Genomic DNA, 21,307 nt, shown 5'->3' with positions numbered 1-21,307 from the left:
AACAGAGGGTAACCACTTTGAGCCATAGACTGTATATAAATAAGGTTGTTATTATTATAGCTTCTCAAAAGTTATGCCAAGACCTTTTAATCTCCCTCCGGTGGCTGGCTGCAGTATAGCTCATAAATCCCATCCATGTTTTCAATAGGCCAACTAAAATAACTACAAACTCAAACTATTCTCTAAAAAAATAGTCAGGGTTAGTGAGCAAAGCTTAAAATCAAGTCTCTTCACTTAGATATACATACATTTTGATTAAACATTTTCTTTTTAGCTCAACAATGTTAATTCATTAAGTTACTGCAACTATTTTTACAGCCATCTTTCCAAACCTTAACCTGTTGTAGTTGTATCTATTAGGTCTGTGATGTTATACACCATGAGTAAAGTACTTGGTAGTGTGGATGATGACCACCGTGCTGCCAACAAATAGTTCTGTGCAAAAATCTTAGCCTGCGTTCACCATGTTATAATAACCATTCTCAGTCTCCGTAATAAAGACAAAAGTTTAAGGAAAAATAGATCTTCCACTTTCTAAAGAGTGTTTAACTCTTCAACAGTAACTTAGCTTTACCTTTATAGAATAGAATAGAATAGAATAGAATAGAATAGAATAGAATCCATATTATAAAAGCCAAGTGGCCTCTTTGTGCGTGTGTGTGTGTGTCTCTGGATTCACACAAAATCCAGAAAGAGCTGACTGCTACAGTTTGGCATACTTAAGTATTTTTGGTCAAGGAACAGACTAGTGAAAACGACAAGTTGATAGGACCAATATTTCGGGAGACATTAGTAATTCTGGAATTCAATAGCCTTACAATCATGTTGCCATGGCCAGAATGTTTTGGCGCTGACTGCAGGGCAAATGCAGTACAGCATGTATGAATACATAACAGCATAAAAACTACTACATCTAGAACCCTTGGATCCCCACAGGTCAACGCGCTAGTAGAATAGAATAGAATAGAATAGAATAGAATAGATAGCAATTTATTGTCATTGTATGTACAATGAAATTAGGAGTGCTACTTGAGTCAGTGCAATACTATTAAAAAAAAAAAAACAACAAAAAAAAAACAATACTTAAGAAAATAAGAATAGAGTGAATACAAAATTACAAAAAGGAAAAATAAGCTAAGAAAATAGAATATGAAATTTTTACAAAAGTAAAATAAGAACATAGCTAAAAGTAAAGTAAAAAAGTTGAAATAGATATGAATAAACACAACATTAACAGTATGTAACATTATGTATATCTATGAAACCAGTATCTATAGCTCCCTGTTGATGGAGAGTGAAATCATCTCTATGTCACACTGTATTGTAGAATGCAAGAAGAAAATAAGGCTGTCCTGAATGCTCTACTGGAATTTCAGTGATCAACAGAGAGAGAATATTACCCCATAGCTTTGGCATTAGCATTATATACTACACCTTGAATTGCCTTGTTGCTGAAATGTGCTATACAAATAAACTTGCCTTGCCTTGCCTACAATATTCAGTTAATCAAACTATCAAAGTCTTGCCACAATTGCTTAATAATGGCTGAATTGGAATTAAAAAAAAAAAGATGATTTTGAACTGTTTAGCTATAGCCTATGTCAGGTAGACTTGGGTTGAAATCACCATTTTTCTGAACAGTGTGTTTTCAACAAGTTATCTGAGGCTACAAAAACAGGTGATTGACAGTTGGAATGGCCAATTATAGTCCTGAATCTGTCAGACACACTGTTGAAAACTAATCAGGTAACAGCTCCACGTCTGTTCTGTACAGACTGAGGCTCCTAAGGTCTTTCTCTTCATCGAGGATCCTTCCTGGGTTGTCACTTCATTCCAAGTCAGGTTGTTCATAGACCTTGCAAGACTCTCTGCTACTGATCAATACATCAATGAATGGAACAGTTTAGTGAATGTGCAGGTCGTTGAAAAGATCCCACCCTTATTTCCAGGGTTCAGTAACACGTATATTTGACACAATGATAAATGGATCAAATGGATGTGGTAAAAAACAAGCCCATTCATCCAGTCTACCTCACAAAGTGAAACTGACATGCCATTATGACAGTACTATTTTGTAGCTTACAGATAAAAACATTTTACAAGGACAATAATAAAGGTGAAGTGACAGTTATTTGTTCTGCTGCAAAGAATGGGGAACACTTATCTTAGATTTGCTGCATACACAGACATCGTTGTATCCAGGTTGGAAACATTTATCTTGTAATATACTAATGACTGAAATTAGAACTTACATTTTATTCTTAAATACTGTAAGTTGCAGTTTATTGAGATTGCAAGGTTTTATTTCTGTTACAAAATTCTGGAGTTCTGCATTTTTATTAATCACTATAATACTATAATAATTCTTAACTTATTACACTTTTATGTACACTATTTTATTTCCTTAATATTCATTTTATTATATAATGATCACAACTGCTGGATGATCCCTTTACTTATGCATAAACACACTGAATTGCACAATTAAATGTGCTCTAAACATGACTAATAAGTCTCCATGTGTTTAATGCATTTTTCTCAAGCAAAATGGTCAGCTCTTTTATATTCAGCGGCATTTTTAGAAGACTTGTGCATATGTTTGTGGGTGTTTAAGCAGCTTTGAGGATCCACAGAAACATCTTTGATAATCCTCTGAAAGACTGGTCTCTGTTGGTGGACCCTGTAACAGCCTTTGGGCAAAATCTGATGAACTAACCTCGTGTAAATGAAGCATTCATTGATCCTGCACTGACTTTGAGAAACACATCAAATACCATCACACAAGCAACATGGTATTCGTTTTTACACAGCAGGACAGGAGCAAACGGTACTTTAGGCTGTATCTCTATAAATGGGTCTATGCTTTCACCCCACCTTTTCCCGAACACTTTGATATTTTTCCTTCCCAGCAGTACTTGGATTTTTTCCTTTGTCAACCAAATATGAATACTGTATCTGTTATGTAAAACCCGTGGGATGCTCTAAAACTTACATTAGTCAACTTTCCTTGTTTACCTCAGGATGCCTCAGGTCTCATAACAGCAGACCCTGAAGATTTTTTAATTTTTTGACATAAAACAGTGTAGCTAAAAGATTCAGTGTGAACAAACAAAAACAAAAAAAAGTACATAAAGGCATTTAAGAATACACATACACAGTTTTTCACACACTGATACAATATGCAGCATAATGATGGATTCAGAGCTCTGGCTGTGCAGATAAGGAAATCAATTCCACCCACAGATTATTTCTCATAAAATTCAGCAAACACAGAAGAAGACCAACTTCGCATGCTAAGTGTAGACTGAAGGGGCATAAGTTCTGACAGTGTTTTATACTGAACTAAGACAAACCGAGTCTAAAGTTTAATAAAGTCTACTTCTATATCTATATTATTCTATATAACTTCTTTTTGTCATCATTCAGATGCAATTTTCAATGCAGTCTTTTTCTTTAGTTTACAAGAACTAGATTTAATTCAATACCAGACATCAAATATGTAAAGTATCCTTAATTTATTGTTAAATTACTATTGCTATTACTTATATATATATAGTATATGATTTTACTCATGCATTAATAATAGCTGCATTTCCATCACACACAAGGAGGTACATTGATTCAGTTTTTGGCTTCAGTTTGAACCTTTTTCAAACTTAAAATCATGACTGGCATTAGTGTCATCACATAAGAATAATCTTCATAATCCTCTCTCACATGTCACACATGTACAAACTGCAAGATTTGACAATAATGGACCACAGCATAAATTATTGAATATTATGAAGATTATTTTTGGCTCATTAACTATGTAATCTCACACACCCAGAGAGAAACAAAAGCTTGCAGTAATTATGTTTTACAGTAGAAAAAGAAGACTGAACGAGTCTGAGTCAGAAAAACACAGACACATTCTTCCAGACTCTCCATTTCAGTATCTGTCAAAAGTAGTATGCTAGCGATTATGCGCCTGTTTAGCCCCAGGTCCTGTTTGCTGTCTCACATGGTCATGTGGTTCTACTCAAAATGCAGTGACAGAATCATCCAGATTTGACCTCCTACACACCAAACTTAGGGCTGGGTGATCTGGACATAAAATAATGATGATCTATCGAGGTAGAAAATTGATCCACGATCTGAATCATGATTTTCTCACCTTGTAAACTGTAGGCGAGTTGCAACTCTGGTTTTCTCTGGAGACTAAAGCTGTGTGGTTTTGTCTTTGTTATCTGAGAGACTCTACATTTTTCCATCATTTTTGACCTACATTATAACAATACTGACAATATCTAGATGAAGCACACACTATTGACTATTTTCCTGTGCATTATTATTATTATTCTATTCTGTGATCCCTCTGAAAAGTAGATCATATGACCACTTAAGGTAACCTAATCAACAATTCCTATTTTTACCATATAGTGATAATTTTTTAAGCAGTTTAAGAAAGCTAAGATTCAAATTCTACACCGTTCACGTGAGCAGATTGGATAAATTTGGGCCAATCACCCTCAAACCTGACTGCTAGGAATAGGGCTGGGTAAAAAAATCGATTTAATCGATCTTAGATTGATCTCATTTTAATTTTGCGTTATCGATTAATAGTGGATGAGATCGATTTTTCAGAGCAGAACCGGGAATACGCAGAACCGCGGGCAGCTCCATCTTGCAAACCCCTGGGGAAGTCTTGGTCTTGCTCTGGCATGGAAAAGACACAGAGGAAGCATGGGGAAAACCCCTCCACTGCAGATCCTCCCAGCCTCAAACTCAAACCCCCAGAGTGAAGGAACTGACCGCCCGGCGAGTGGCAGAAGCCGGTCATTCTTTGAATAATAACTTGGATCCATCCTATCACCTATGGCTGAGTATGGAGTTAGAGGCGTAGTAAAGCGACAATGTCCGACCGCTACGCTACCCCCCCACGCTCCCCGACCAGCAATCAACAGAGCACCCCCCCAGTGAGTAGAAGCCTGTGGTACTCAAATAATCAGGTTACAACTCAAAATTGTACTTTGGTATGAGTAAATTACTCTGAATCAATCAATTAATACTGAATCGAATCAATATTGAATCGAATCGAATCGTGATTAATTGATTCAGAACCTTATGAATCGAAATCGAATCGATTATGGAAATTGGCCATGATACTCAGCCCTAGCAAGGAAGGCTAAATTTGGCAGAAAATTGGTGTAGTTTACTTTATTTTTCAAGAATTTGCAAGTTTTCTGAAGGGAGCCTTGATTTATAGAGGAAGAAAAGGTTTTAGTGTCATGCCATTATAGCCTTTATTGACTCTTACTCATTGACATTAAATGGTACTCCTATATGTTTCCTCCTTTAACAGCAACAGCTGGGCAGTTTCACTGTGTGAATGTAGAATCCATCTGTCAGCCTCATCACATTCAGGAGGCTTCTGCACCCTAAATGTGGTCCTGCGGAGCCATTATCTTCAATGATCTCCAGAAATTCAGTTTATTAATATAACTACTCATCTTGTTTTCTGTTGTGACCTAAACATAATTTCACAGCTGGTTTCATTGCAGAAAAAATAACCCTCTCATTACTGAGATATGAGATTTGTTTTATGTTCGACTCACTTTCTGAAGGTCGGTATGGATCCTTGTAAAGATCGTCCAGGTGATGTCCCCGATCCATGGCTTTGTCCTGACAGTAAACTGTCTGTCTCGAACGCAAAGAACCCATCACGGTCATCAGGAACATCCAGGAACTCACCGTCACTCCACACCCCTACTGTGCCATCCATCGGTTGGTATCTGATCTCTATGGTAACACTGGTCTGAAAACACAGGGAGCGAATTAAAAGGATCCAAAAGATATCTGACTTTATCAAAATTAATTCATGTAAAACAGTTTATGATATATTTTAACAATAAACAACAGTGTCACCAAGTCACCTGTCAGCAGATTTTATTCTCTGTATCTTATGTTATTTTTTTGTACTTTGTCAATAAGGTTTTCCAGTTTACATTCTACAAACAGCAACATTTATTCAAAATACTGAATTAAATACAGCCAAAAAACTTATCAGGAATCATTCTTCCATATATTACCCCATGTGTTGGGAGGGTGATATGGATTTGACTACAGATTTGACAAGAATGCATGACCTTAAATCTTATGCCAAACAAATTCTCTTACATAACAAATTCTAAAATGTATTTTTATTATTTCACTATAGTTTTTCATAGATTATTACCAGCAACAGTATCAATGAATGTGACATTCTCACACAAGTGTCCCCAGGACTCCCAGGAGTCACTCTGAATATATATTAACACTTGCTAAAAGACCTCATCCTGCATTGTCTTCTTATTTTTCACAGCATCAACATAGAGTGAAAGCCAGTAAACAAAAAAAATATATGTGAACTTACAGCTACGTCCTTGTACATTTTGTTTCACTTACTTCAGTCCTTATAAAAATTACATAAAAATGTGTTTTTCACTGCTTCTGTTTGTCCTCAGTGCGAAATGGGAGAAAAGGTGTATGGTTTATAGGTATGTGTGTTTTTATACATTTATATTTGATTTTAGTACACTTTTTTAGAGCCAATAAGCGATTTGGTAGGCTTTTTATAATAATTATACTTGTTTGCACTGATAGGACTGCATACCATTTTGTTGTGCATGTACAATGGCAATAAAGGCATTCAATCATTCATTCATTCATTCATTACCTCACCCATGACCTACCATGACCATATGCAAATCTGAAACTATTTGTTCCAAAAGTTCCTCCACCCACTTACTATATGCAGTCTATGCTCATTAACACAGGAATAATTGGAACCACCAGTTCACATTATGTAACACAAATAAAATGAATGTTGCCTGAATCTCTCTGGAAAGAAATTAGTAACTATTTTTATAGAGATATTCACATTATAGCTTTGTGTGTGAGGGCTTTTCAGGACCAGCTTCTAGTGGCCATCAGTGGTATTACACTTTAAACACATATAGTTAGTACTTCAATATCAGTCTCAATTACTGTGTAGATATGCTTTTTAATTCAGGGTTTTATGGGAAAATTAGAGACTCCTGTTGTAATTTAGACATGGTAATGGGCATTTAAGGAACTAAATCTCTTTAAAGGGGTCATGTTATGCTAAACCCACTTTTATTAGTCTTTGGTACATTTATTTGTGTATTTAGGGACCCTAATAGTTCTAAAAGTTTGAATTTGTATTGTTTATTCTAACTGACCACATGGTTCTAGTAGCTGAATGTAACAACATACTAATCATAGTTTACCCTGGGTGAGTGTGTAACAGCCCATTTAATTGCGCTTAGAAAAAGCTCTCAGTATAGCCAACAAACTTTAACATTACCATAAATCATCCCTACTTCTGGGTTGTTGCTGGGGGAATTTAGATTGACAGTACATTTTACTTTAATCCAGGTCAGAAACATGGGTGACAGTGTATTTTGTCTTTGGTGTCTTCTGGGGAGTCCTGTTTGGACAAATATGATCCCCCTGACGATGACCTGATCTTTATTACGGAGTAGCCAATTTATTCTTGTGACAAAGACAGATGAGTAGAGAATATACACCCAGCTCCCATTCCTGCTCTCCCTATATTTCTCTCTCTCTCATTCTTATATCCCCTAACTGTGGTCCATGAGGAGTTAGATTTGTTACTATGGCAACGACTAGTGCAGAGTTATGAGTAAAAGTGTTGCTCTCAGGTTTTGTTTCACCAGTTTCTCGCTACAGGCATGTGCTGTACTGAAATCCTCTCGCATGTGCTTTAATGTGTGTTCACGAGAAACCACTTGCACATGCATGTCGATGTATGTGTGGATGTGTTCATGTGTGCAAAGCCCTGAAGTACTCCTGTGGTGTGTGTCATCATCTAGGAAACATCACATCCTCAGCAATCCCTGCTTCAGTAACACACCGTGCACCTCAGGGTGTAGTAAAAGCCTCATATTAGGTTGTCTGTACTCCCCACTGCGCTGCTCTCATTTGCACATTTAAATTCACTCTTTCATTATAAATTCACTACCATCTTCACAGTCACCGCAGAGCTGAGGTCTATTCCAAACACAATTTACAATCAATAGAGAATATCAGGGCTAATGTTAATGGTGTGCGTCTTAATGTGCTGATGTTGCAGAGGCTGTTGAATTTCCATCAGACCCTTCTGGGTGTGTGGGTTGTAAACCCCAGTGCCTTTATGAACCGAATGATGGCTCTTACTTCCCCCACTGTCACTACTGTAGGAGCTTTGGATGATTGATTTCTTCAACCATGTGCTTGTGAAAATGGATTTCAATGGCTGATAAGATTCATTTTAATTCTGCAGTATGGTGAGGCATCATTTTTGACAACAATAAATTCTTTGCACTCCAGTTGTGTGTTCTAATATCCTCTTTATGAAGCTCCAAAAAATCCTCCTATTTGACTGTAAAAATATTTTGCATCCACTGCCCCAGCTGTTTCATGAAGATAGATAGCTATGGGGAAAAAAATAGGACAGAACTGACAACATTTCTCCCAAAACCATTCATTGGCTATGTTCAGACTGCAGGAAAAAGTGGCCCAAATCTGATTTTTTTGCCTATATGTGACCTGTATCCGATCTATTAAAGACACTTTGAAAGCACAAATCTGATTTTTTCAATTCTGACCCAGGCCACTTTCATATGTGGTCCTAAATCCAATATGTATCTGATATTTTGCAATGCGACTTCAGTCTGAATGGCCAGGTCGCATTTATCCAACCTTTACATGATTGAAATACGACAAACGTCATAATTCTGCATCCCAGGTGGAGGAGTGGCGGGAAAAACATATTTTCTTCCGTAAACACGGTACGTGCCTGCATGATTACGTATTATGTCAGGACCTCTTTTACGCATGCAGGTCACTTCAGGGTCACATTCAGTTTATACTCAAACCTGATAGAAAGTCGCATTTAATGTGTAATATGAACAAGCACACAAAAAAATTGTATTTTGCCAAAAATGTCCAAATTGTTCATTAAGACCTACTGTCTGAATGTAGTCATTGATTTTCTGCGTTTAGTCCTTCATAGGATTGCCAAAGGGTGAAGGCAGAAGGCAGGGTGAAACCCAGATGTGTTACTAGTTCATCACGGGACTGACATATACAGATGAAAAACCATTCACTCTCACATTTACACCTACAGGCGACTTAGACTGGCCAATTAATCTGTCATGGTGCATGTCTTGAGGTACCCAAGGTGAACCCACACAGACACAGGGAAAACGTGCATGAGGCACTGAGGTCAAACACAGGACCTTTTTGCTGCAACACAACTGCCAGCTGCTAACCACTGAACTACTGTACCACCCATTCCGCCCTAATTCTGAAATAAAATATTGTCAAAGATTTTCAGTAAATGACAACTACTCAGAAATACAAAAAGCTTTTTTTAAAAAAGAAAAAAAGAAGCTAAATCCGAGTCAATTAAGTTAAAATCTACTCTAAATCCCAAAAACACAATAATAATGTGGTTCCTTTGTGCTCTCCATCAGTCTTCATCATTGCTTTTGACTGTTTAATAGTTTTGAGGCGAGGTTCACGTCCTAATATTTTAACTTGTCTCTTAATATTTTCAGGAGCTGTATGAGGGTCAGGAAGAGGAAATTGTTGTCAGATGAATATTCTCTGGTGGTTTTTCACCATTATTAACCTGTGCTGCTTCAGTGCAAATTGATTGAGCTGCAACAGAAGCTAAATCCCAGTCCAGTGAGTCACATGGGACCTTAATACAAAAAGATTTTCTTTGTGCATCGAGCAATCAGTTGTGCATATCATGACTGTCAGTTTAAAAGAAAGATGTGTTAATTTTGCAAAGAAAATCACAGTTCGCTATAGGGCTTTTTAAATATGCAACCAAAAGTCATATAAATGGCATCATCCATTGTTTTCCTTCCCCTTATTTTTCCACCAGATGTTCAGAACATGTGAAGATGTCTGTGCAGTTCTAAGCATGTACAGATTTGTAGTGCTTTTCCTTTCCTTTAATACAGTATATTTTCACACAAGGTGAAACGAGGTGTCAGAGTTGAGAGATACAATCAACTAAGTCCAAACTGCAACTTTCCTCTCCTGTAAAATCAATATTTACATTGAAAACTATCTATAACATAATACTGGAAGGTCTCAGAGCATCAGTGTGTGTGTGTGTGTGTGTGTAGGTGTGTGTGTGTGTGTGTGTGTGTGTGTATGTGTGTGTATCTGCACGGTTCTGAGAAATTGAGAGATGTTTTTAATGGGACAATTTGGTACCTACAGTTGAGGAATAGTCTCATTTCCACATTAAATATATCGGCAAGTTGATAGGACCAATATTTTGGGAGACATTAGTCACTTTGGAATACGATAGCTTTACAGTCACGTTGCATGGTTGACTGGAGGCGCAGTACCACACTGCATGATGGGAAATGACGTTAAAAACAGGAGCGACATATTTACTAACTTCAGTCCCCAGATATCAGTGTTAATATGACCCGTGTTTCCCCAGGGGTCAACACGCTAGTCATACATAATGTGTAACTGAGGCATAATTGAAACCCAATGAAAAAAATAATTTGCTTCTAACTGTTGACTGCTGCACATATTTTACACATAGGTCTCATGGGCACAGTAGACTGAACATGAGTGAATTTAATTTGCCTATAAAGACACTGCAGATTTACCTCATAATTATAACAAAAGGCCTCATAATTATGGAACCCCATTTCCAATTTATGAGAAAAGCTAAGCCTAGTATTCAGTAATCATTGTATACAGTCGAAATTCTGGGAAAAAAATGCAGATTTCAAAACAAAGATTGATGTATAATAGAAGATGCATTAAAATGTATAAAAGGAAGAGTGTCTTAATTATCTAGTGTGATGCAAAAGTTCAGCATATATTTGTCACTCAGTCACATGACATGGAAGCTAATGAAAAAATACTGAGTTTTTCATAAAAATATTAACATAAAATATTACTTGAGTCAAAAAGTTTATTTGGTCATGCGGACATAATTATACGCGATAGTATTACTGCACTGGACAAATATGGTGCAACTGTTTATATTAGATTTTAATTTTTCATGTATTTTTTTCTTTCTTTTGTGTTTTTATTTGAATAGCTTTATTAAAAAGTACTCAGCAGCTAAGAGCAAGCCATTTGGCGCAAAAGAATATAAAAACTGTTTGTCCAATCACAGTATTTGCCAAATAAGCATAAATGATGCAAGTAATTAAGTCATCTTTCAAAGCCTGTGTGTTTTTAGTGAGCTTCGGGGGTGAAAAAGGCTCACAGAAGGCAAGTTGGCACCTTTGGTGGTGGTGTGCCAGGTTTTAGTTTCCCTTTTAGCTCCTCTAGTTGTTTAGAATCCATTTAATACAGGGCTGGTATTTACCCGGTTCATGATCCTTCACTACATCTGTTTTGTTCTCCATTATATTGATCATAAACAGAGCTGAGTTCCAGAAATGCCAACCTCATCTTTATATTAATGCCTTACCTTTATTGATGTGTTGTTATCATCAATAAGTGTGTCAGTCAGCTCCAGGTGTCCTTCTTCTGCCACCTTTTGCAGTACCATGGAGAAGGTACCCACCAGTCTGCAGCAAAGACCCAAAACAAAAATACAATACAATCAGTACACTGTGTTTTTTGTCATCTGCTTCTTTCTGCTGCCCATCTGTACCTAAATATACAGTGCATTTGTTATGGACATATTGCTACCTTCTCTATTTTTACAGCTGCATTGACAAAACCAGACAATAATGCTTTTTCCCCCATTCAACAAAAGTATCAGCTCTCCACCACTCAGTCCCATTTGTCACTGTTTGTAAGTGTCTGTCAGTAATGGAGTCATGAACAGACTGCTGTGCTGTGGGTGCTGATGGATGTGCTGTGACAGACACTGAAAAAGCACCGCTCAGCCATTGTCAACAGTTCACTACCATGTGTTGCACTTCAAAGCTTTTAAAGGATGTAGTTTACTAGTTAAAGACACAGAGACACACTGTCAATCATTTCTCTTGTTCTTTATTTCTGTCCTTGTTTTGTTCAAATAACCTATTGTACATAAAACTGACGCATATGTTTTGCAGCATTCACCCAGTTTTAATTTATACTGTTTTTGTTTTGTTTTTTGTTTTTTTGTTTTTTTTTTGTTTTTTGGCTTTTGCTCAAAGTATTTTTTATTGGTATATGTAAAAAATGTATATTCTAAATATGTTACAGACATAAATGAGTCACCACAAACAAGAACAATCCCCACCCGATGCTCCAACAGAGCCCCACCCCTATGAAAATATCACTGTACCATTTAGCATATTGGCTTTGATTCTGCATACAACCACTTACATTGTTTACATTGTTTGCTTGTTGAAAATGTATAATTTATACTGTTTTTAACCATTTTTTGATGTTAAGCTTACACAAAAACTTTTTGCATCCTAATTTTATCCTTTCCAGTGCATTTTTTCTATATAAATGGGCTATATGTAATACTTCTAGTTTCAAATACAAAAACAAAATCACTAAAATTATCATTAAAGTGTTTAGAATAAAGAGCTCTGAAGTTCTGCCAAAGATATGCACCGAATGTAATGACTCAACTGTCCATCAGTTTTATGTGACCATTAGAGGGAGTAGTGAGTCACTCTGCCTTTTCCCATGTTGAAGAAAATTAGTGTCACAGGGTCTTTGATCAAAGCATCAGAAAGTGACCACATGGGATGAGAACCACTAAGAAACAACTTTAACTCTTGTTGTTTTCACCACTGGGCACAGCTGTAAATGAAAAGAATGGAGTTTGATGCTAAAATTGCAGCGTTTCTTCTACACAGGTGAGTTTGATGCTGAGGCTTATGAAGGTATAAAGTTAACGTGATGTTATTGTCTTTGCTAAGTTACTGTTTGTTGATCCACGGTTCATGCTAAACTATGACAGCTCTGACCTTGTTTGGACGATTCCAAACAGATCTTTAGTGCAGATACTGACAACAAAAACTACAGAAAACAGGTGATTTGCGGTTTTACTGTGGCTGTAAAAACAGTACTAAGCTAACAGAGCTATAATCTAAACTATCAGCTGGTGCAACATGTGAAGATCATTAGACACAGTGTTATTTTGACCGACTGTCAAAAAAAGCAGCTATGAGTTTAGCTTGAAGATGAAAATTTGGCAATACCATAATACAGCATGCAGTATACAGTCTGTAGATACATAGCATTGATTTGTTGGTGGTTTTGGTAGGCATAAGTGTATACTGGTATGCAACTTCCCACTGCTGTTGAAAGTTTGGAATATCAATATTTCACAGAACTGCTTTAATGTCTAATTTTGTTCTTTCCAGAGATCTAGAGTAGATAATTTCTCCCCTGTGAAGAAAAAATAATACCATGCAGAGTCTACTGGACATCCTGGATGAAGTAAAAATAATAAAACAATTTAATTTCATTCATTTCCTCACTGATCATTCTGTGGAGGACCATAAGTCATATAGTACAGTTCATTTCTATATGGCCCAGCAGTACTCCACAGACCATAACAGTGGTAAGAAACCCAGTACAGTGCCCATTCAGCAAGCCAATTAGAGCAGATGAATAATTCAACGAGTCTCCCCCAAAACAGTTGTTATTCGCAGAGCAATCACTCACACAAAGAACATGCAGTGAAGCCCACACGGAACCACAAGCATTTGTCATTTTTACTATAATGGTTACGAGCACTATTTACACACATGCACACCTGTCACAATTGCTTAAATTTAGCATTCAGTGCTCACTTGGATACCTGATTCTGCATAAAACATATTCAAAGAGAGCAAAGAGAGGATTATTTGGATGAGCAGACACACAATCACCAGGCTGTACATGAGTCCACAGGGAAAGATAATATCAGTGGATATGCAATCAATAGCTTCACCACCCGACATGTACACACACTCACACACATACAGTGGTTTCACTATTCATGAGAGGACAGTCTGACATAATGTGTACCTGAGACCTTTACATTAACCATTACAGCTCATTGGTTAAGGTAAAGGGTCATATGCTTTCAGTTGTCTTTGTAATAAGGTTTGTATGACATTGGATCAATCCATCCCCATTAGCTTTCAATCAGTTCTCTCAGTTATCACCCTGCCCCCCCGAAGGGGAGGCAACGGGCAATGTTTTTGGTTCGGTTTGTTTCTTTGTTTGTTTAACACTCTAGCAGCAAAACTATTGGTTGAATTAATACCAAATTTGGTCTATAGATTGCCAGTGACCCAGAATAGATCTCATTACAGTCTAGGAAAAGTAGGCCAAAGTTACGATTTCTTATGAGTTTTTTTTTTATTTTTCTTCCCCCATTTACTTAAAATGGGCAAAATTTCATATGCCTGTAGCAGCAAAACTATTAGTTGAATTAATACCAAATTTGGTTTACAGATTGCCAGTGACCCAGAACAGATCTCATTACATTTTGGAAAAAGTAACTCAAAGTTTCAATTTTTTATGAATTTTTTAAAATCTTTTTTTCCCCATTTACTTATAAGGGGTGAAATTTCACATCTGTAGCAGCAAAACTATTGGTTGAATTCATACCAAATTGACTTTATAGATTGCCAGTGACCCAGAATGAATCTCATTACATGTTGGGAACAGTAGGTCAAAGGTCAATTTTTTATGAATTTTTCAAAATCTTCCCATTTACTTACAATGGGCAAAATATGTACGAGGGGCGGGGTTTGTTGTGCCTGGCACCACTTGTTTCAATATAGATTGATCTGACACTTGGCAGGTTGTTATAATTGAAACTCTGACTTTATTTTATGTATAATGGGCTAAAAATGTACACATTAACAGAGTTGATCTCTATCATGTTTTAATTCTTTTTTCTCAGTTGTTTCAATTTGGTGTAAAATTTGGCCATGATGTATAGTTCCAGTGCTGATGCTGCTTGCAGGAAATTTCTGAACATAGCAGAAGTAAACTGAAATAAAGTTCACTGTCACAGTCACAGCAGTGAAATTGATTCTCTGCATTTAGCCAGTCGTAGCATAATAGGAGCAGCCAGCTGTGTTGAGGTCTTTTTACATCCAGGTGTTTTTATTTACATGAGAATACCTGAATAGAAGCAGTGAAAATTCGGAAGAAAAAATATTGCAAAAAAAGGCTTAAAATGGGAAAATTCTGCACATCAGTAAAAAATAACAGAACAGAGACAGATTTAGGGAATATGTGGATGTGCATGTGTGGAGCAAGAGGGAAACAAGAACAGATGGTTGAATTAATATAAGAAACAGACATAAGCTACCATATGCTGTTGGATGGAAAACAACAACGAAATGCCACCTTGTATGAAGAGCTGCACAAAGAAATAAAAGATCTGGATCAACTGTGTAAGAGTTTGAAATGATGTTACATAATCTATGATCTTTTTGGCCACGTAAATGAAACTATTGTGCTGTTCTGTCTAAGATTGTCTTGATTGTTGATTTTTGTATTATTATTTATGTTTTGCTTGTTCATATATATTGTTAAATTTCATTGCATATTCGGAATAAATCACTAAAAACAATCAATTCAGTGTGGGGGCAGCACCTCTTAGCCTATTGGCTCCTCAGTCAGCCAATCATATGGGTTATATTAATGTATAAAGTACAAGTCTTCAAACTTTTAAATCATGATGAGGATGAATGGATACATCCGACTGTCATCAACAATATAAGACGTTAGCCAAAAATGTTTGCAACTATATATGTAAATAAATATGAAATTACATAAAATGACTGAAATGTTACCATGGCAAAAGAGTGCTGTAAGCCAAGCTAGTCGTTTTTGTGAAAAATTGTGTGTCTTTGTGACTTATGCCCGGGCAGTGTAGTAATGATGCAAGAGAAGTGGATGCTTTTTTGTTCTTTTTTTTTTTGTTAAATTCACTCATTGCCCAAAGCAATTCTTAACCCTCTGAGCCCTCACATTTTATTTCTCATATTTGTACTGGTGTAACAAAAACCGTCTGACTTGGTGGATTAAAATGCCAAACAAAATAGAGGAAAAATACTCTCACAAACACACATATATAGAAGAAATCCACAGGGACTCTGACTAATGATGTAAACTGCCCAATAGGAATATAAACTGACAGATAATGAATGAATGAGTACAGTTTGCTGACACATGCGAACACAGTGCACACAGCCTGTACCTCAGTATGATAAAGAATACAACGTTAGTGAATATACATCCAGTGAAATACAACAATGGCAGCAGGTTTTTTATCACTGAGCAAATAAACAGAGTGCACAGTTTATCACTGCAGCCTGTGTTTATTCTTCCCTCTTCCTGGTTTTATCTACCCCTAGGTTTATCTTTATGCTTATCTATCCTCACCTATACTTTTTCTTTCTTCAGCAATGATGAATTAAATTTCCAGTAAGAAGAGAGGCCACATTTCTCTGCAAAGCTTCAAAATGTAATAATGAGGTAAATTTAGACTTCCAGAATTTGACTTCCCTTAGAATCCTGGTTATGAAATAAAAAAAGAAGAAAGAAAAAAAAAATTCTGTGCTTCCCTCAGGCTCTGGCAGATGCTTTCACTGTGAAGGTATATATCTGCCAGGCTCCCTACTGTATAACTCCACGCTCTGCTTTACAGACCTGACATGAAGCAAGAAGAAAGCCTGCAAGGGTATGGTTATTCTAACGCAAAAAAAAAAAAAAAAAAAAAGATTTGCTTTGAAACTTTTGCACTAACAATATCAGCCGACCAGTATATTCATCACCAGACCAATGTGATCAATATGGGCTCCAAATGTTCTGTCATTTACTTTCAGCCATTGTAATATGTGTACTAGTGCTGAATAATTCAACCGAGCAGGGCCTATCATGTTCTGCCTCACTTTTTAACACTTCAAAAGGTGGCATTCATTATTGATTGAAGTTCTGCAAACAATTTACTTTCATCTGCTCCATAATTCAGAGCTCACATGCCTTTCATTTTGCAATAGTTTTATTTGAAAGCCTTGTGTTTCTTCAGCAAATTGAAGCATGACTATGAAAATTGTAAATCTCCAGCTCAGGTGAACCAAAGGGAGAAAATACTGCTAACTATTTTTTCCAAGTTGCTCTGGAGGCTGCAATAATCCACTACAGCTGCTGGTGCCTCTGCAGGAGAACAGTGTGAAATGGAAATGTAACAGCAGACAGGTGTGTGATGGAGCCTGTGATGGTAATGGAGAAGCCTCTGCCAAGCACTGCCCCCCATTGGTGGACACACACTGGTATAAAGATGAAGCTTCAGCAAACACATTGATCTTGTTAAATATTGACCTTTAAGACAAACACATAAGTATAGCACATGTTTTTATAACCACAAATAATAAGAAAACTGTTAAAGGTTGTTTTAGCTCTAAGTGTCCCCCCAAGTGTGAAGCAATTCTGAGTTAGTGGCAGTTGCTTTTGTTGCCTGAGGAAATTGTTCCAGCCTCACAATGCATGTAACACAAAACAAAACAAACTAAGAATAATATACAGACACAAATATAAATTAAAATAGCCTGTATAATATCCACTTTTCTAATATACAGCTTTGGAAATGAGATTCAATAGAAAACTACTTCAGTATGACCTTTTGGTATTCTGTTTATGGAAAGTTAATTAGCTCTGAAAAGCTGATTTATTTATTAGATTTGTAAAGTTTATATTTCACGTGGCTTCTGCCAGATTTTTTGTGCCTCAAAAGAAAACCCCAATGGCTTTCTCTCAGTCACATTTATGAAAAATTCTGGCCTATGCAGTGGTCCAGAAATTAGTTCAAAAGCTGGATGCAAATTTGCATAACAATGCCAGTATAAAAAAAATAAGAGTAGAGCTATTTTATAGTGACTTCCATATGAATTTTTCTCCACATTAAACCTTTCTTTAGTGATTTATCACCATTTATCTGCCCTTTGTATTTTCAAGGGAAATCAGGTATTTTCTGATATTTAATTTACTAATTTAAATGTACATAAAGGCTCAGAGTAAATTCAAAGGTTGTTATATCAAAGCCAAGAAAAATTAAGAAAAAGTGACTTTTTTAGCAAAACATATCATTAACTGAATGTAAAAACAAGTGTTTGCGACCAGTGTAATTTGTCAGGGGTTTCATTGTTGAACCAGTGTTGCAGAAGATGACAATGCTTCCATGTTCATTACAGAGCCTCTAAACATCCAAATCGGTCATTTCTGATGTTACTGAACAGTTGAGGATCTGCATTTTTCCTGAATTATTTAAAGGTCTATAGGATAGGATAGGTATGAAGCTCCTTTGGTGACATGTGAGGAAAAAAATGCATGACCACGAGCTACTAATGCCCCATACTAAAACCCCATGCCTTACCACAAGTGTTTGAAGTATATCATGGTAGTTAATACCAAGGTGAAAATAAAATGAAATCAAATCGAGGTGTTCCATGTTGGTAAGAGCATCAGACCGGTGTGCTGCACTATACAGCAATCATGTAGGTGAATGGTCTTGTGGTCACGCATTAGTACTAACTCGTGGCCACGCATAATTTTTTTTCTCACATGTCACTAAAGGGTCTCCATAGATAGGATAGGATAGGTTACTAAAGATTTTAGATCAGTACATGCTTTTGGTTGCCAGCAGCTGTTTAGGTCTTTGATCGGATTGAATACTCTGATTTTGTCTTAAATTTGTTCACATTTAAGCAGCTTACACCCAGTAAATAACCTCTAATTGTATAAATGCAAGCAGGATGCTGCCAAATATTTCAAACAAGTTCAACAAACCTGCAAAACGGTGCTATAAAAGAAATTTAAGTGATGAAATTAAATTAACTACAAGTGCACTCAGAGTCCACTCTTCCTTTTGTACCACTCATCTTTTTATAGGGCAGTCCACTCTACTGTTTCTATCGCAATGTTATTAAACCACAAACAAGCCACCAACTATGAGTTATATTCTCTTTGTTTTCATCACTTGGTGGTTATTACAAACAAAGGTCTCCGGCTTTAACAAAGAGGTGAAACTCGGGTGCTGTTTTGACAACAGCTTTCAGTCCAGAAAACCGGAACTGTAGCTCTACTGCTGAACAGTGAAGTTGCAAGGAAACAGGGGAAAAACTTATCTCTTCAGCGTACCAGGCCAGAAGTGTTCAATTTTATTTAACATTTATTTACCAAGGAAAGGACCCATTGAGAATAAAGACCTTAGTGTATCCAGGACAGGCAGCAGCACAGTTAACAAGGTTTAGACCAACAGGGATGCAGCCGTATTTACATAAAAACTAGGTTAATACAAGTTGTTTGACTGCGGCAAGACACATTATATGACTATCCCAATTGTGTTGCTCTTCAAGAACATTTTTCTAACTAAAATTTTGAGAACATAGCACTGTTGCTGCATGATTTTGTTGCAAAGGAAATAATAATTAACATTCAGTTCTTGTTAGTAGCAGTTGGTGGCTTCAGCAGACTTCAACAGTTGGTGCCTGTTGGTCATTAGCTTCTTTTTTTTTTTTTTTTAATATCACTGTTAAGGTTAAAAGGATCTTCTCCAACATTTAGGGGTTTCAGTCTTGTCAAAGAATGAGGAACAAAAAAAATTAAAGCTAAAAGTTGATTTTGTGGCAACATCAACTGCGCTATATTGAAAGGATCTGCTAAAACCTCACAGTTTGATTTTTTTTTCTCATCTTTTTGTTTGCACTCTTTCACTACTGTCAAAGAACTTACACTGTTTAAAGTAAAAACACATTTTTTGTTCCACAGAAAGATCAGAGCACAAGGGAGGAGCTGTACCTTCACCATGCCGGACTGAAAGCAGTTATCACTTCTTTATTCTTTGTCCTTGTCTCATGCGCTACACCTCCATGGTTTCATGAAAATATATGCAATAGTTTTTGCATCTGACCGACAGATAGGCAGTCATTACAAAACCTCCTTGGTGTAGCTAATAAGACACTTTTGGGGACAAATAAATGACCTCACAACCCTCAACTTTTCTGCAGTAATGAATGAAAATGAAGCTTTGAAAGCTGATGCAAACAATTCTTTGTGTCTCAGCTTTTTTTCAGGACTAGCAAATTATCTGTTTGTAAAAGAGCAGCATTGGAACAGACTGTTTTCTACACCTACTGAGGCAATATTGAGTTCATACATGAAATAATCAGGCAGGAATGTTTTGTGCTCTTGGCTAATTTAGTGGATTAAAGAGATGTTTCATCACTGAAAACAAAATAGTTGGCAACGTGTGAAATACTGCCCTAAAGAAGCTCAGCTCAGTGATTAAAAATACTTCATGATGGACACATTTAGAGACAGAAGACCTCCTCAGATGGACAACAATCCATATTTACTGCATTATTAGCTTATTGATCCTAGAATCTCTTCACTCTCACATCATGTAAAAATGCAGTTTAAAGCTTTGTGGGACCATAGTTTCAATAAACCATCACTGTATGCCAAATAAATACATAAATTTAACAATGAATAATGTGTTTATGCCTCTGGTGATATCCAAAATTAAAAAGAGACAAATCCACTCTGTTTACACCAATGCGTCTCCAGGTGTAAAACAGTTCATGTAAAATGAAACAGAGGAACAGCTTTATGTCTGCAGACTCGCATTGTTAGTCTTGGCGGTAAATTGTTGAGTGCAACACTGAGGAATGATATTATTTCAGAGCTGAATATTCTTTTTCTGGGTTGTATCCCTTTGTCTTGTTACAAAATGAAAACCAGAAAGCCAGTGTAAAGATAAAGACATCCACAAGAAGGGAATTAATGAAACAGCTAGAGGTTGATTTGATTTAGTGGTGAAATCAGAGAAAGTGAACACTAGAGGAAGATTCATCTAAGTGAAGAAGAGTGTCCATGTGACTTGTAAACAATCTAATCTAGAGGCAACTGACGGTAATAAAACCAAAGGTGATTTTCAAAATAGAAAAACCTAAGCATCTACAAAAGTGAAACTGTATCTCTTGAAACAACAAAAAAAAGATGTTGCAGATGCTGTTTTAGAGCTTGTATAATAGCACATATTGTTCTTCTCTGAATAATTAGGCTATGTTATTGACTTTGTATAGAGTGCGGAACAGAAAATATTCTGTATTCAAGGCTGACTTTCAGATAAAACCACTTAAAGGCACTCACACCTACTTTAATAACAATATGCAGATGTGTCCCTCACTCAGCAAGATGTAAAACCTACACATCATGCTGACACATCTTATTTCCTCTCAATTATAATAAAGTTGTGTAAAGAAAAGCAACTTGTGATTGCACAAAAGAATTTGACTTTATAATCAAAATA

General features: G+C 36.4%; 1 protein-coding gene across 13 annotated transcripts in view; it reads right to left on the bottom strand.

Annotated features, from left to right (window-relative positions):
- otofa (otoferlin a) overlaps nt 1-21,307 on the bottom strand; it is a 109,845-nt gene that overhangs the window by 56,073 nt on the left and 32,465 nt on the right. For all 13 annotated transcript variants that reach the window (XM_030128187.1, XM_030128195.1, XM_030128198.1 and 10 more), the window contains exons 4-5: nt 11,507-11,606; nt 5,598-5,797 (exon numbers count right to left, since the gene is read on the bottom strand). In XM_030128187.1, coding sequence (XP_029984047.1) covers nt 5,598-5,797; nt 11,507-11,606 — 300 coding nt within the window. The remainder of the gene's footprint in view (nt 1-5,597; nt 5,798-11,506; nt 11,607-21,307) is intronic.

This window comes from Sphaeramia orbicularis, chromosome 24 (assembly GCF_902148855.1).
Source record: "Sphaeramia orbicularis chromosome 24, fSphaOr1.1, whole genome shotgun sequence".
Classification (NCBI taxonomy): domain Eukaryota; kingdom Metazoa; phylum Chordata; class Actinopteri; order Kurtiformes; family Apogonidae; genus Sphaeramia; species Sphaeramia orbicularis.
This window is presented reverse-complemented; position numbering and strand designations above follow the sequence as displayed.